Here is a 15228-nt window from a genome sequence, read left to right as displayed (position 1 = left end):
TGCATGTGGGCTGTGCTCAGCTGTGCATTATTGTAGTTACACCTGTATATTGTGCTCAGCTGTGCAGTACTGTTGTTATGCCTGAGGGCTGTGCTCAGTTGTGCATTACTGTAGTTATCCCTATGGCTGTGCTCAGCTGTGCATTATTGTAGTTTTGCATGTGGGCTGTGCATTATTATAGTTACACCCGTATATTGTGCTCAGCTATGCTTTATTGTAGTTACACATGTGGCTGTGTTCAGCTGTGCATTATTGTAGATAAATGTGTGGCTGTGTTCAGCTGTGCATTATTGTAGTAATGTCTGTGGCTGTGCTCAGCTGTGCATTATTGTAGTAATGTCTGTGCTCAGCTGTACATTATTGTAGTTCTGTCTGTGGCTGTGCTCAGCTGTGTATTATTGTAGTTATGTCTGTGGCTGTGCTCAGCTGGGCATTACTGCAGTAATGCCTGTGCTCGGCTGTACATTATTGTAGTTCTGTCTGTGGCTGTGCTCAGCTGTGTATTATTGTAGTTGTGCCTGAGGGCTGTGCTCAGCTGGGCATTACTGCAGTAATGCCTGTGCTCGGCTGTGCCAGTGCCTCACCTTTGCCATCATTCATGGCCTTAATGAAGGGTTTGAGTTTCTTCTCGTACAGCACAGCTCCCTCCGTGTGTCTCTGTCGCAGAGCCATCCATGTCTGCTCCAGTCGGGAGATCTGGCAAACACAGCACACACGTTAGCTGCAGCCGCCACAGCGCACGACGGCATCTAACCAAGGGCTGCACCACCAGACTTTTCCATTGTGTTGCACATGTTCAAATTCATGAATGGCAACTTATGTCAACCCATTGCTGAAATTCCTAGACATGATAATGGTTCTCAGTCTCTCTCTCTCTCTCTCTCTCTCTCTCTCTCTCTCCTGCTTCTTTCTCAGTTCAATTCATTTCAAGGTAGCTTTATGGGGATGAATACACCAGGTACAATTATTCCAAAGCAAATAATTTGGAACTGAACAATAGTTAACAAAAAGTTAACAAAAACGAAATATTTATAAATAAATAAATAAGAAAGAACTGCGAAACTGTGCGCTCAGCATGGACCAGATACAGGAGTTCCGCTGTCCCCTGGCAAATCAAATTTTGGCAAATCATGTGAATTTTTCTCTCTCCCTCGCTCCCCTACCTGTGGGAGCTCCAGGGTTCTCATGATAGCAGCGAAGCTGAACATATTTCCCATGGTGCTCTTCAGCTCGGCGGCCAGCTGGATGGTCTTGTGCAGCAGCGCCGCCCGCTCCTCCGTGCTGCCCGTGCAGCCCAGCAGATCCACAGCCATCATAATGGACATGGTGTAAAACCTGGTGTGGAGCAGGTGGAGCAGGTGGAGCAGGTGGAGAGGGACAGTCAGAAAAAAGTAGCAGAGAGCACCACTGAAGTGTGTGTGTGTGTGTCTGCGTGCGTGTGTGAGTGTGTGTGCGTGTCTGCATGCGTACGTGAGGGTTTGTGTGTTTGTCTGCGTGTGTGTATGTGCGCGTGTCTGCGCGCGCATGTCTGTGTGTGTGTGTCTGCGTGTATGTGTGAGTGTGTGTGCGTGTCTGCATGCGTACGTGAGGGTTTGTGTGTTTGTCTGCGTGTGTGTGTGTATGTGCGCGTGTCTGCGTGCGTGTGTGTGTGTGCGCGTGCGTGTGTGTGAGTGTGTGTGCGCATGTCTGCATGCGTACGTGAGGGTTTGTGTGTTTGTCTGTGTGTGTGTGTGCGTGCGTGCGTACGTGTGTGTGTGTGTGTATGTGCGCGTACGTGTGTGTGTGCGCGTGTCTGCATACGTATGTGAGGGTTTGTGTGTTTCTCTGCGTACGTGTGTGTATGTGCGCGTGTCTGCGTGTGTGCGCGTACTTGTGTGTGCGCGCGCGTGTCTGCATGTGTGTGCGTGCGCGCGTGTCTGTGTATGCGTGTGTGTGCGTGCGTACGTGTGTGTGCGTGTCTGCGTGCGTGTGTGCGCGCGTGCGTGTGTGTGTGAGTGTGTGTGCGTGTCTGCATGCGTATGTGAGGGTTTGTGTGTTTGTCTGCGTGTGTGTATGTGCGCGTGTCTGCGTGTGTGCGCGCGCATGTCTGTGTGTGTGTGTGTGTGTGGGTGCGTGTCTGCATGCGTACGTGAGGGTTTGTGTGCGTGTCTGCGTGTGTGTGTGTGCGTGCGTGCGTGTATGTGCGCGTGTCTGCGTGTGTGTGCGCGTACGTGTGTGTGTGCGTGTCTGTGTGTGTGTGCGTGCGTGAATGTGCGTGTGTCTGCGTGTGTGTGCGTGTACGTGTGTGTGTGCGCGTGTGTCTGTGTATGCGTGTCTGTGTGTGTGCGTACGTGTGTGTGTGTACGTGCGTGTGTGCGTGCGTGTGTGCGCCTGTGTGCGTGCGTACGTGTGTGTGTGCGTGTGTGTGTGCGTGTGTGCGCGTGTCTGCGTGTGTGCGCGTGTCTGCGTGTGTGTGTGTGTGCGTGTGTGTGCGTGTGTGTGCGTGTCTGCGTGTGTGTGTGTGCGTGTGTGTGTGCGTGTCTGCGTGTGTGTGCGTGCGTACGTGCGCGTGTGTGTGTGTGCGTGTCTGTGTGTGTGTGCGTGCGTACGTGTGTGTGCGTACGTGTGTGTGTGTGCGCGTGTCTGCGTGTGTGTGTGTGCGTGTCTGCGTGTGTGTGTGTGCGTGCGTACGTGTGTGTGTGTGCGTGCGTACGTGTGTGTGCGTGCGTGCGTACGTGTGTGTGTGTGTGCGCGCGCGTGTCTGCGTGTGCGTACGTGTGTGTGTGTGCGTGTCTGCGTGTGCGTACGTGTGTGTGTGTGCGCGTGTCTGCGTGTGTGTGTGTGTGCGTGCGTGTCTGCGTGTGTGTGCGTACGTGTCTGCGTGTGTGTGCGCGCGTACGTGTCTGCGTGTGTGCGCGCGTACGTGTGTGTGTGTGTGTGTGTGTGCGTGCGTACGTGTGCGTGCGCGCGTGTCTGCGTGTGTGCGCGCGTACGTGTGTGTGTGTGTGCGCGCGCGTCTGCGTGCGCGCGTGTCTGCGCGTACGTGTGTGTGCGTGTCTGCGTGTGTGTGCGCGTACGTGTGTGTGCGTGTCTGCGTGTGTGTGCGTGTCTGCGTGCGTATGTGTGCGTGTCTGTGTGTGCGTGTCTGCGTGTGCATGCGTGTCTGCGTGCGTGTGTGTGCGTGTCTGCGTGCGTGTCTGCGTGTGTGCGCGCGTGTCTGCGCGCGTGTGTGTCTGTGTCTGTGTGCGTGTGTGCGTGCATACGTGTGTGTGCGCGCGTGTCTGCGTGTCTGCGTGTGTGTGCGTGCGTGCGTGTGTGTGTGTGCGTGCGTGTGTGCGTGTCTGTGTGTGTGTTTGCGCGCGTCTGCGTGTGCGTACGTGTGTGTGTGCGTGCGTGTATGTGCGCGTACGTGTGTGTGTGTGCGTGTCTGTGTGTGTGTGCGCGTCTGCGTGTGTGTGTCTGTGTGTGCGCGCACGCGTGTCTGCGTGTGCGTACGTGTGTGTGTGTGCGTGTCTGTGTGTGTGTGCGCGCGTGTCTGCATGTCTGTGTGTGTGTGCGTGTCTGCGTGTCTGCAGGGAAGGAGCTGATGTAAGTTTGGTCTGAATAAATGTGAAGCTCTCTCTTAATGGAGCCTCTCTCACTGGAGGACGTTAGCAGGTGTGCGACGAAACAGGACAGTGACACAGATGGCCATCAGGTCAGTTCACAGTGCCGCTTCTAGAATATTCTCACTGGCACAAAAGCCACGAAGGAGACTGCTGAAAGGACAGGACGTGTGTATGTGTATGTGTGTGTGAGTGTACGCATGTGTGTGTGGAGAGTACCGATGATTAAGACAGGTCTGTGTATGAGTGTGTGTGTGTGTGTGTGTGTGTGTGTGACTGTCAGGCAGGGGTGGATATATTTGTGTGAATGTGTTTGTATGGGGAAAACAGATTCACCTTGTTCTCTGGCAGAACCAGGTAGGTTAAACCAGGGAGTTACCACACATAACAGATTGGGGAGTTTATACATCAGAGTGGATTTGAGAGTGTGTGAGATATGTAACAGATAATGGGAGTGTGTGAGTGAGAGTGAGCGTGTGAGTTCTGAAGCCCGGAGTAATCCAAAGGAGACATACGATGACATTTCATGGCTTTGTGTCTGTATTCACTTTCACTAAGCAAGTGTTTAAGTGTAAAAGTGCTTTTGTGTATATTTGAAGAAGTGTACAAGTGTAAAAGTGCTTTTATGTATATTTGAAGAAGTGTACAAGTGTATACGTTGTCCTGTGTATGCGAGTATGAACACTGGTAACCAATGGATGGGTGTGTGGATAAATTTTATAGATATAATGCTATATTAAAAAATTGAGTATGGTTTCATGTGTGTCTGAATGTGTCTTGAGGGACCGTGTGTGTTCCTGTGTGCTTACACGCGTTATATGTGTGTGTGTGTGTGTGATTATGTGTGTGTGTGTCACCTCTCGAGTAGATCCAGTCTCAGCTGATGCCCGTGAGGTAAAGTCAGCAACTCTAGCCCGGAGCCCACTCCCATCATCCTCTGCATCTCCTTGGTAACACCCAGTATCCTAGCAACCTGCAGATGTCCACATGGTTACCAGAAGTATATACTCTCCCTCTCTCGGATTTATTCACATTCATTAAAGACATTGAATTAGTCTTAATTCAGGTCTCATCAAACAATGGCAGTGCTAAGCAGTGAATTGGAGAGGATGGAAAGGTTTTGATTCTGCCTGAGCTCCAGCAGACCTGAGAGTGGAGCTTCAGGGGCGTGTTCGCTGAATCCAGCCTCTACCAACATCTACCAAGCTCTGAGCAGCAGGTCAGGTGATAGACCTTGAAGCCTGTCTGCTGTGATCTAGTTCCACGTAATATAGTCCCACTGTATACGTATCATCTTAGTAAACAGTTTCTGACACCGAACTCCAGCGCCCACACTCGGCCTACCATGCAGTCCACCTTGGTGATGTGCATGGCCGCTGCTTTGGGGTCCACATCTGCCAGCAGCTCCTTAACCTTCTTCAGTACTCCCATCTCCAGGGGCTTGTTTTCTGCAGGCAGCAGGGGCGACTGGTAGCTGCCGGGCTTAAATCCAGAGCTGGTCTCCACCAGGGGCAGGGCGAAGCCGTCTCCCCCGTCCGGGGGCGAGGACCCTGGGGCACGGCACTCTTCCACCCTCAGTCTCTCCACGTAGCTTTTAGAAGGCGGGGTCGGGGGCCGGCCGGGCCGGAGTTCGCAGTAACCACCTCCTGCCTCCGAGCCAACCGAGGGGTAGCCGTGGGCGGAGGCGGACTGAGCGCTGGGGGGCGTGTCCGAGCAGGGGAGGTTGTTATTGGAAGGGAAAGGGGAGAGGTGAGGCTCGCTGGAGCGGCGCATCACCGGGGAGGGCGGGATCACAGCTAGGACCCGCCCACCGGAGCCGTGTCTGTGCCGGGAAACTAGAGACGGGGCAGAGAGGTGAGAGAGATAGAGTGAGAGAGGGACAGAGAAAAACGAGGCAGGGAGGGAGCGAGTAAGGGCATGTGGGAAACATGGAAGGCTGAAGGGAGAAGGTGAACCATTCGTTAAGCAGTTGTTACATTTGTTAAGAACATCAGTTTTAATTAATATTAATATATATTAATATCAATATCAATATTATTAATATTAACGTTAATATTAATATCAAAATGCCTTGTATTTTTTTCTGTCTAATGAGATGTGCAATGTCTGTAAACGAGAGATAAATAAAGACCCAGTTCTGTGTGTGTGTGTGTGTGTGCGCGTGTGTGCGTGCGTATGTGTGTGTGTGTATGTGCGTGTATGTGTGTGTGTGCGCGTGTGTGTGTGTATGTGTGTGTGCGCGTGTGTGTGTATGTGTGTGTGTGTGTGCGTGCGTATGTGCGTGTATGTGTGTGTGTGTGTGCGTGCGTATGTGCGTGTATGTGTGTGTGTGTGAGTGTGTGCGTGTATGTGTGTGTGTGCGTGTATATGTGTGTGTGTGTGTGTGTGTGCGTGTATATGTGTGTGTGTGTGTGTGCGTGTGTGTGTATATGTGTGTGTGTGTGTGTGTGTGTGCGTGTGTGTGTATATGTGTGTGTGTGTGTGTATATGTGTGTGTGTGCGTGTATATATGTGTGTGCGCGCGTGTGTGTGTGTGTGTGTGTGTATATATGTGTGTGTGTGTATGTATATGTGTGTGTGTGTGTGTGTGTGTGTGTGTATATATGTGTGTGTGTGTGTATATGTGTGTCCTCACCAGAGCTGTAGGCAGGTGAGAGGGTGGTCTCTCCTACGGGGGACAGGGGGCAGCGGAACTCCTGTATCTGGTCCATGCTGAGCGCGCAGTTTCGCATAACATCCTTATGGTGAACTGTGGACGGACTGTGAAAACACCCCCCCCACACACACACACACACACACACACACACACGGCTTTTTAAACACAGCACAATCCACATTTCCTCTCTCCAGACAGCACCAGTCTCCACAATCTCCCAGACGAGAGCTTTCGGTTTACAGTCCGTGCCCATTCACACAAGGCAAAGCTACAACTAGCACAAATACTTCCATGGCGCTGTGGATGGCTCAAAAAACATTCAGAACTATATGCGTCTCATTAGATGTTTGACATGCTCAGTGGTATTTCAGAATCAGGGCATGCTGGGACATGAAGTGCAAACAACCACCTTGGAGAAAAAGTGTCAAATCTGACGAACAAGTGAGAATGAGGGGTGTATAAGAGGCCCTTTGGGGTGAAATACATGAAACACTTGTTTACATGCACACTACTTCACATACACATACACACAAATATAAAACACGTAGAGTTTGACTATGCTTGTATGTATGCGTGGCCGTGTGTGTGTGTAAAACAATTTTCAGTGCTCCCGGAAGTCATTTAATTATGCATGTGCTTGTGAACAAGACACAAGGTGAAACGTCAAGACCGGGCCAAGAAATATCTGAAGGTTTTATGGACCGATGAGACGAGCGTGACTCTTGACGGACCAGATGGATGGGCCTGTGGCTGGATCAGTATCGGGCACAGAGCTCCATTTCGACTCAGACGTCAGCAAGGTGGAGGTGGCCTACTGCTATGGGCTGGTATTATTAAAGATGAGCTAGTTGGACCTTTTCAGGTTGAAGATGGACTCAAAATCAGTCCCCAAACCTACTGCCAGTTTTTTGAAAACACTTTCTTCAAGCAGTGGGACAGGAAAAAGTCTGCATCTTTCAAGAAGACCATGGTTTTTATGCAGGACAATGTTTCATCGCATGCATCGAAGTACTCCACTGCGTGGCTAGCCAGTAAAGGCCTTAAAGATGAAAGAATAATGAAACGGCCCCCTTCCTCACCAAGTTGAGAACTTGTGGGAGATTTACCGTGAAGGACAACAGTATACATCTCTCTGAACAGTGTCTGTTCAGGAGGCTGTGGTTGCTGCTGCACAAAAAGTTGATCGTCAACAAATTAAGAAATTGACAGACTCCATGAATAGAAGACTTATGATTGTTATTACAGATAATACAGAAAATGTTATTTTCATCTGTTAAAGTGAGAATAATAAATAAGTGAAATGGGGAAAATTTCCATTTTTCATTTAGTTGCATAATAATAATGCACACAGATATTCTTCTAAGAAAGCCAAAACCCCATTTGGGTACATCTGTTGTGAAAAGCGTTATATGAATACATTTAGAATTTTGGATTGGCCAAAAGCACTGTACTTCTTCATTTAGAAAATGAATCCTCAAAAATACAACCTGCCTAATTGTCTGCACAGTGTGGCATGTCAACACACGTTTCAGTGATTTCACCCTAAATGGCTTCTCACACACACATTCATATTCTATCTTCTCTCTCTCACACACAATCACACACACACACACACACACACACACACACACACACGCGCACGCACGCACACACTCTAAAAGTAGGGTCTCAGCAATGATTGTTTTCCTTCAATAACGACACCCGATGTATCATTAGATTCTATTCCCATGATACCTCTAAGAATTCCTGGATTTCCTCCCTTTCTGTCCTACATTCTCATAATACAGAAGTCTGATATTCCCCCGCTTGTGGGAAGATAGTTTGGGGGGGGGGGGTCAACCCTTTCTAAGTACATGGAAACATTTGTTCATGTGACTGTCCATTTAGGTTACTTTCCATGGTATTCGATCATATCCAACGCGTTGGATAGAAATTACCAATGAAAAATGCTGTAATATTCTAGCTACAGTACAATTAAAAGGTTTATCACCTCAGACTACATCATCATCATCATCATCATCATCAACCTTCATCGTAATCTTCCTCACGGCTCACCTGTGTGGAATGATCTTCTCTGTTGTCAGCCCGTCCGTCATGGTGACACTGCGCCTCTTGATGTGCGCCCCCCGCTGGGTGGAGGGTGAGTGTGCAGAGCCTGAGTGCCCGCTGGCCAGGGCGAAGGTGGCCTCCAGGTAGCGGAGGGGCAGCGTGCGGTTCACAGGGCACAGCAGCTGCGCTCCGGTACGTGGGCAGACGGGCCGGCCCGTGCCCGCGTGGTGCCGCACCAGCGCGGGCAGCGAGTCGAACGTCTCGTTCTCCAGGTGGTAGCGCGGCCGGGCCGGCGCGCCCTTCACCGGCACCTCACTCACGCGGCAGTGCAGCACTTCCTGCTGCCAGCGACACGTGATCACGTAGTCACCCGCCGATGCCAGGGAGTCCCGCACCAGGAAGTCGCCGCTACACAAGACCAGCGTCTCCGACACCTGCACATGTGTGCAGACACACACACACACACACACACACACACACAATACAATTTATAAAGGCAGAAGGTTTGGAAAAACTCCTATATGAGCATGAATCTGTAAACTAATTGATTGTAATCATATAAATAGCGAAGCAACAGTTGTGCATTACACATTTAGCTATAGAATTGTATACCTTTATTAAAATTTCCATTAATACTATATTTATTTTGTTATGTCCCAGTTCCAAAAGTGATTCCTCATATCAAATGACTTTTCTTGCTAAATAAAGGTAATGATATGGTGCTCCGGAAACCCAGCCAGAGAGAGAGAGAGAGAGAGAGAGAGAGAGAGAGAGAGAGAGAGAGAGAGAGACACACACACACACACACACACACACACACACACACCTGCTCCACTCCCAGTCACCTGTACCTAGTTTATTGTGTGCCTTATGTAAAGCCCACAGGTGTTCTCCTGCAGAGCTGCTGTAGGCTCGTCTACCTGCTCTTTCTGTCACTGCACCACGAGTCTCACTGCCAACGTCTTCATATTACTGCGGTTTTTTTTTGCTTGCTGCTGTGCTTTTGTTTCGAACTGAAAGGACAATAAAGACTCTCCTCCCTCGCGCTGGCGTCTCACGCCCTCCCCGCTGCCATCACAGGTGAAAAATACACGTCTCAAAACCCGACGTGCACGTCATCTCCAGGCAGACCTGCTTCAGAGCGCTGTCAGTAACGCTTAACAAAAGCTGCCCTAAACTCCAGCTACCAGTAGATGGCGCCATGACTGCAGTGCAACTCAGCACGGGTGGCCCATGAGGCCCATCGCCATGGCGACTGGTTAAAGTTTTAACGGGAAGGAGGATGTGGAGTTCCCAGCGAGCTCCAGCCAGAGCAGGACTGCATTACGCTGAAGCACAGATGGCTGAAGTCACACGACAGACAGCGTGGGCAGCTGTCGGAGCGCGCGACGCTAACGACGACACGCGCGCGCGCACACACACACACACACACACACACACACACACACACAGTCTCAAACACACATGCCACAATATATTCACCCACACACATTGCATTACTATACTTGTCAGTATTGATGTGTTAGTGTAGCCAAATCTCTCTAGTTGCAGGCCCAGCACTAACACACAAGTGTGCGTGTACCACAGTTACTGGATATAACACTGGGTTTAGTACTGCAGCAGTACTGTAACCATCTCACAAATAAACACTGAACTCTATATATCCATGTCCATATATGCACATACATACACACACACACACACACCTCTCATAGGATGGAACCATGGTACCAACTTTGACTCCACAAGCGTGCGTGCGCACACACACCTACTTCTCGTGGGATATGACCATGGTACCAACCATGACTCCGCAAGTGCACACACACCTCTCATGGGATATGACCATGGTACCAGCCATGAATCCACATGTACACACACACACACCTCTCGTGGGATGTGACCATGGTACCAGCCGTGACTCCACTCGCACACAGACACGCACAGGCGTGCACACAAACACACACACTTCTCGTGGGATGTGACCATGGTACCAGCCGTGACTCCACACACACACACACACACACCTCTCGTGGGATGTGACCATGGTACCAGCCGTGACTCCATACACACACACTCACACCTCTCGTGGGATGTGACCATGGTACCAGCCGTGACTCCACACACACACACACACACACACACACACACCTTTCGTGGGATGTGACCATGGTACCAGCTGTGATTCCACACACACACCTCGTGGGATGTGACCATGGTACCAGCTGTGACTCCACACACACACACACACACACACACACACACACACACACACCTCTCGTGGGATGTGACCATGGTACCAGCCGTGACTCCACACACACACACACACACTCACACACACACACACACACACACACACACACTCACCTCTCGTGGGATGTGACCATGGTACCAGCCGTGACTCCACACACACACACTCACACCTCTCGTGGGATGTGACCATGGTACCAGCCGTGACTCCACACACACACACACACACCTCGTGGGATGTGACCATGGTACCAGCCGTGACTCCACACACACACACACCTCTCGTGGGATGTGACCATGGTACCAGCCGTGACTCCACACACACACACCTCTCGTGGGATGTGACCATGGTACCAGCCGTGATTCCCCACACACACCTCGTGGGATGTGACCATGGTACCAGCTGTGACTCCACACACACACCTCTCGTGGGATGTGACCATGGTACCAGCCGTGACTCCACACACACACCTCTCGTGGGATGTGACCATGGTACCAGCCGTGATTCCACACACACACCTCGTGGGATGTGACCATGGTACCAGGTGTGACTCCAAACACACACACACACTCACCTCTCGTGGGATGTGACCATGGTACCAGCCGTGATTCCCCACACACACCTCGTGGGATGTGACCATGGTACCAGCTGTGACTCCACACACACACCTCGTGGGATGTGACCATGGTACCAGCTGTGACTCCAAACACACACACACACACTCACCTCTCGTGGGATGTGACCATGGTAACAGCCGTGACTCCACACACACACACACACTCACCATACTCCGTGGGGAATGTGACCGATGGTACCAGCCGTGACTTCCACACACACACCCCACACACACACACACACACCTCTCGTGGGATGTGACCATGGTACCAGCCGTGACTCCACACACACACACCCCACACACACGCACCCCAGACACACCCCACACACACCTCTCGTGGGATGTGACCATGGTACCAGCCGTGACTCCACACACACACCTCTCGTGGGATGTGACCATGGTACCAGCCGTGACTCCACACACACACACACACACACACACACACACACACACACACACACACACACACACCTCTCGTGGGATGTGACCATGGTACCAGCCGTGACTCCACACACACACACACACACACACACACACCTCTCGTGGGATGTGACCATGGTACCAGCCGTGACTCCACACACACACCTCTCGTGGGATGTGACCATGGTACCAGCCGTGACTCCACACACACACACACACACACACACCTCTCGTGGGATGTGACCATGGTACCAGCCGTGACTCCACACACACCTCGTGGGATGTGACCATGGTACCAGCCGTGACTCCACACACACACACCTCTCGTGGGATGTGACCATGGTACCAGCCGTGATTCCCCACACACACCTCGTGGGATGTGACCATGGTACCAGCTGTGACTCCACACACACACCTCTCGTGGGATGTGACCATGGTACCAGCCGTGACTCCACACACACACCTCTCGTGGGATGTGACCATGGTACCAGCCGTGATTCCACACACACACCTCGTGGGATGTGACCATGGTACCAGCTGTGACTCCAAACACACACACACACTCACCTCTCGTGGGATGTGACCATGGTACCAGCCGTGACTCCACACACACACACACACACACACCTCGTGGGATGTGACCATGGTACCAGCCGTGACTCCCCACACACACACACACACACACACACACACACACACACACACACACACACACACACACACACACACCTCTCGTGGGATGTGACCATGGTACCAGCCGTGACTCCACACACACACACACACACACACACACACACACACACACACCTCTCGTGGGATGTGACCATGGTACCAGCCGTGACTCCACACACACATACACACACCTCTCGTGGGATGTGACCATGGTACCAGCCGTGACTCCACACACACACACACACACACACACACACACACACACACACACACACACACACCTCTCGTGGGATGTGACTATGGTACCAGCCGTGACTCCACACACACACACACACACACACACACACACACACACACACACACACACACACACACACACCTCTCGTGGGATGTGACCATGGTACCAGCCGTGACTCCACACACACACCTCTCGTGGGATGTGACCATGGTACCAGCCATGACTCCCCACACACACACACACACACCTCTCGTGGGATGTGACCATGGTACCAGCCGTGACTCCACACACACACACACACACACACACCTCTCGTGGGATGTGACCATGGTACCAGCCGTGACTCCACACACACACACACACACACACACACACACCTCTCGTGGGATGTGATCACGGTACCAGCCGTGACTCCACACACACACACACACACACTCACCTCTCGTGGGATGTGACCATGGTACCAGCCGTGACTCCACACACACACACACACTCACCTCTCGTGGGATGTGACCATGGTACCAGCCGTGACTCCACACACACACACACACACACACACACACACACACCTCTCGTGGGATGTGACCATGGTACCAGCCGTGACTCCACACACACACACACACACACACACACACACACACACACACACACACACACACACACACACACACACACACACACCTCTCGTGGGATGTGACCATGGTACCAGCCGTGACTCCTCATGTCGCTGCTGCTGAGTTTCAGCTCCTCCTCCAGCTCCTTCCGCAGCTTCTCTGGGGGAGATTCCAGCAGGTACTTCTCCTTGGAGAACTGGACACACACACACACACACACACACACAGAAATATGTACTGAGTTACTCTGATACACATAACTTATTCTTATAATACACTGCATACTAAAGCTTAGCAATGCATCCATATTGCATCACTAAATGAGCAGCAGTGTTGTGTTGACCAGAACTTAATACATTAAATGTATCAGAGGATGAAGTGAAGAGGTTCGAATGAGTCACACACCCATCACAGCGTGGGCATGTCTCCCCTACTTCCACTCCAAACACAGAACAGGCGTAAATAACCGCTGCTTTTTAACACAGCGCCAGCCGTTCTATAGACATCAGCCATCAGGCACACGCGCACAGCTAAGTCTCTATCTCTGCCCCTGCCCTCCGGACACACAGGAGTATATGTAGCAGAAGGAAGCTCCGATTCGGTTATTTAAAACTTCCGTGCGGTTTGCGGATGTCGCAGGGAATGATCCCGGAAGAGAAGCATCCAGAGACAATGGACACCGTGTGTCAGGATGTAGCAGTGTGCGTTGTGCCGGTCATGCTGTCAGAGCCTGAGGTCGCGACCTTTGCATGAGACAGACAAAGGGGTCAGAGGGAGACACAGGCCACGTTGTACTAAAGGCAGTAAAACTGATACAGTGCAGATTACTAAAATGCATCACAGCACACAGAAGTGTGTGTGTGTTTCCACGCGTGCGTGCACGTGTATGTATATATACATATACATGCATACATACATGTAGCTCAGTGGTTAAGGTATTCTACTTGTAATCAGAAGGTTGCCAGTTCAAGCCCCACCACTGAAAAGTTGCCACTGTTGGGCCCCTGAGCAAGGCCCTTAACCCTCAGTTGCTCAAAGCTGTACTCAGCCATGATTGTAAGTTGCTTTGGATAAAGGTGTCGGATAAATGTGTGGGTGTTGAGACTTTGCAAAATGTGCTGAAGGTGTTTTGGGCTAAATCAGTGTATCTGGAAATCGTTTCATTGTAACGGGAAGGCAGAACATGTATGCTGCACACTCATGAAAATAAGGTGTAGAACGCTCTGGCATTTGTTTCATCGTAATTGAGCGATGTCCTTGTGGTAAAAAACTCCTGATGAGTTGTGGAAATTTGAAAAAAAACAAAAAAACAACCAGGCTAAATTGTGTATAATATAAATTTTAATTAAATTAACACTGGAACATTTGAGTGTAAACCATCTGAACACAGTTCTCTAGTACTGGGAATATATTTAACATTTTCATTCAATAAGGGATTGTGTTATAGTGGTGGGACTTCACCTTATATTGAAGAGCATGTTGTATACATGTTAGTTATCTTGCCTTCCTGTCCAAATTAAACGATTTCCGGGTGCAGTGAAAATTGTTTTACGCACACGGCCACATGCATACATACAAGCATAGTTAAACTCAGTGATTACACAGCAGCCAATGAATGTCCAAGTGCGTGTATATAGAAGTATAAGTTATCACATGCAAATGTAAGTAGTGGGTTATTTATGTGAAAATGTTTCGTTTGTATGTGCTAGTGTTTGTTATGTATGTGCGTGTAGTGTGCGTGGGTGGGCTTCACTGATTTCGCTCTCTGCAGGTTTTCCCTCTCCCTCCAAGATAAACTGATTAGGCTTCTACTTCTGCCTCTCGCATTCTCTCTCTCTCTCTCTCTCTCTCTCTCTCTCTCTCCTTACAAGAGACAGGGCTGTAGGAAATAAAGCTGAATTGCAGCAGTCTCCACTCAGATTTGATTAGCTCTCTGAGAGCGTGCATGCCCATGTGTGTGTGTGTGTGTGTGTGTGTGTGAGAGAGCAGCAGGGTCAAGTTTGTGAAGTTATTGGTTTTGCCCGTATGCCTCCAGGGAGAAGAGAAGACCACCATCCTCAACAGACCCTCCATAATCTCACACTGCTGTAATTGGCTTTCAGTGTGAAGTGGGATCCTCAGAGCTCGATCG

At 50.6% G+C, this 15228-nt stretch overlaps 1 protein-coding gene across 3 annotated transcripts in view; it reads right to left on the bottom strand.

The window, feature by feature from the left end:
- Positions 1–15228, bottom strand: part of sh2d3ca (SH2 domain containing 3Ca) — a 56964-nt gene that overhangs the window by 3146 nt on the left and 38590 nt on the right. For all 3 annotated transcript variants that reach the window (XM_035535842.1, XM_035535843.1, XM_035535844.1), the window contains 7 exons: positions 13165–13293; positions 8296–8723; positions 6220–6344; positions 4929–5419; positions 4442–4557; positions 1164–1335; positions 585–696 (listed from right to left, as the gene is read on the bottom strand). In XM_035535842.1, coding sequence (XP_035391735.1) covers positions 585–696; positions 1164–1335; positions 4442–4557; positions 4929–5419; positions 6220–6344; positions 8296–8723; positions 13165–13293 — 1573 coding nt within the window. The remainder of the gene's footprint in view (positions 1–584; positions 697–1163; positions 1336–4441; positions 4558–4928; positions 5420–6219; positions 6345–8295; positions 8724–13164; positions 13294–15228) is intronic.

The sequence above is a fragment of the Electrophorus electricus genome, chromosome 17 (assembly GCF_013358815.1).
Source record: "Electrophorus electricus isolate fEleEle1 chromosome 17, fEleEle1.pri, whole genome shotgun sequence".
NCBI classification, from domain to species: domain Eukaryota; kingdom Metazoa; phylum Chordata; class Actinopteri; order Gymnotiformes; family Gymnotidae; genus Electrophorus; species Electrophorus electricus.
This window is presented reverse-complemented; position numbering and strand designations above follow the sequence as displayed.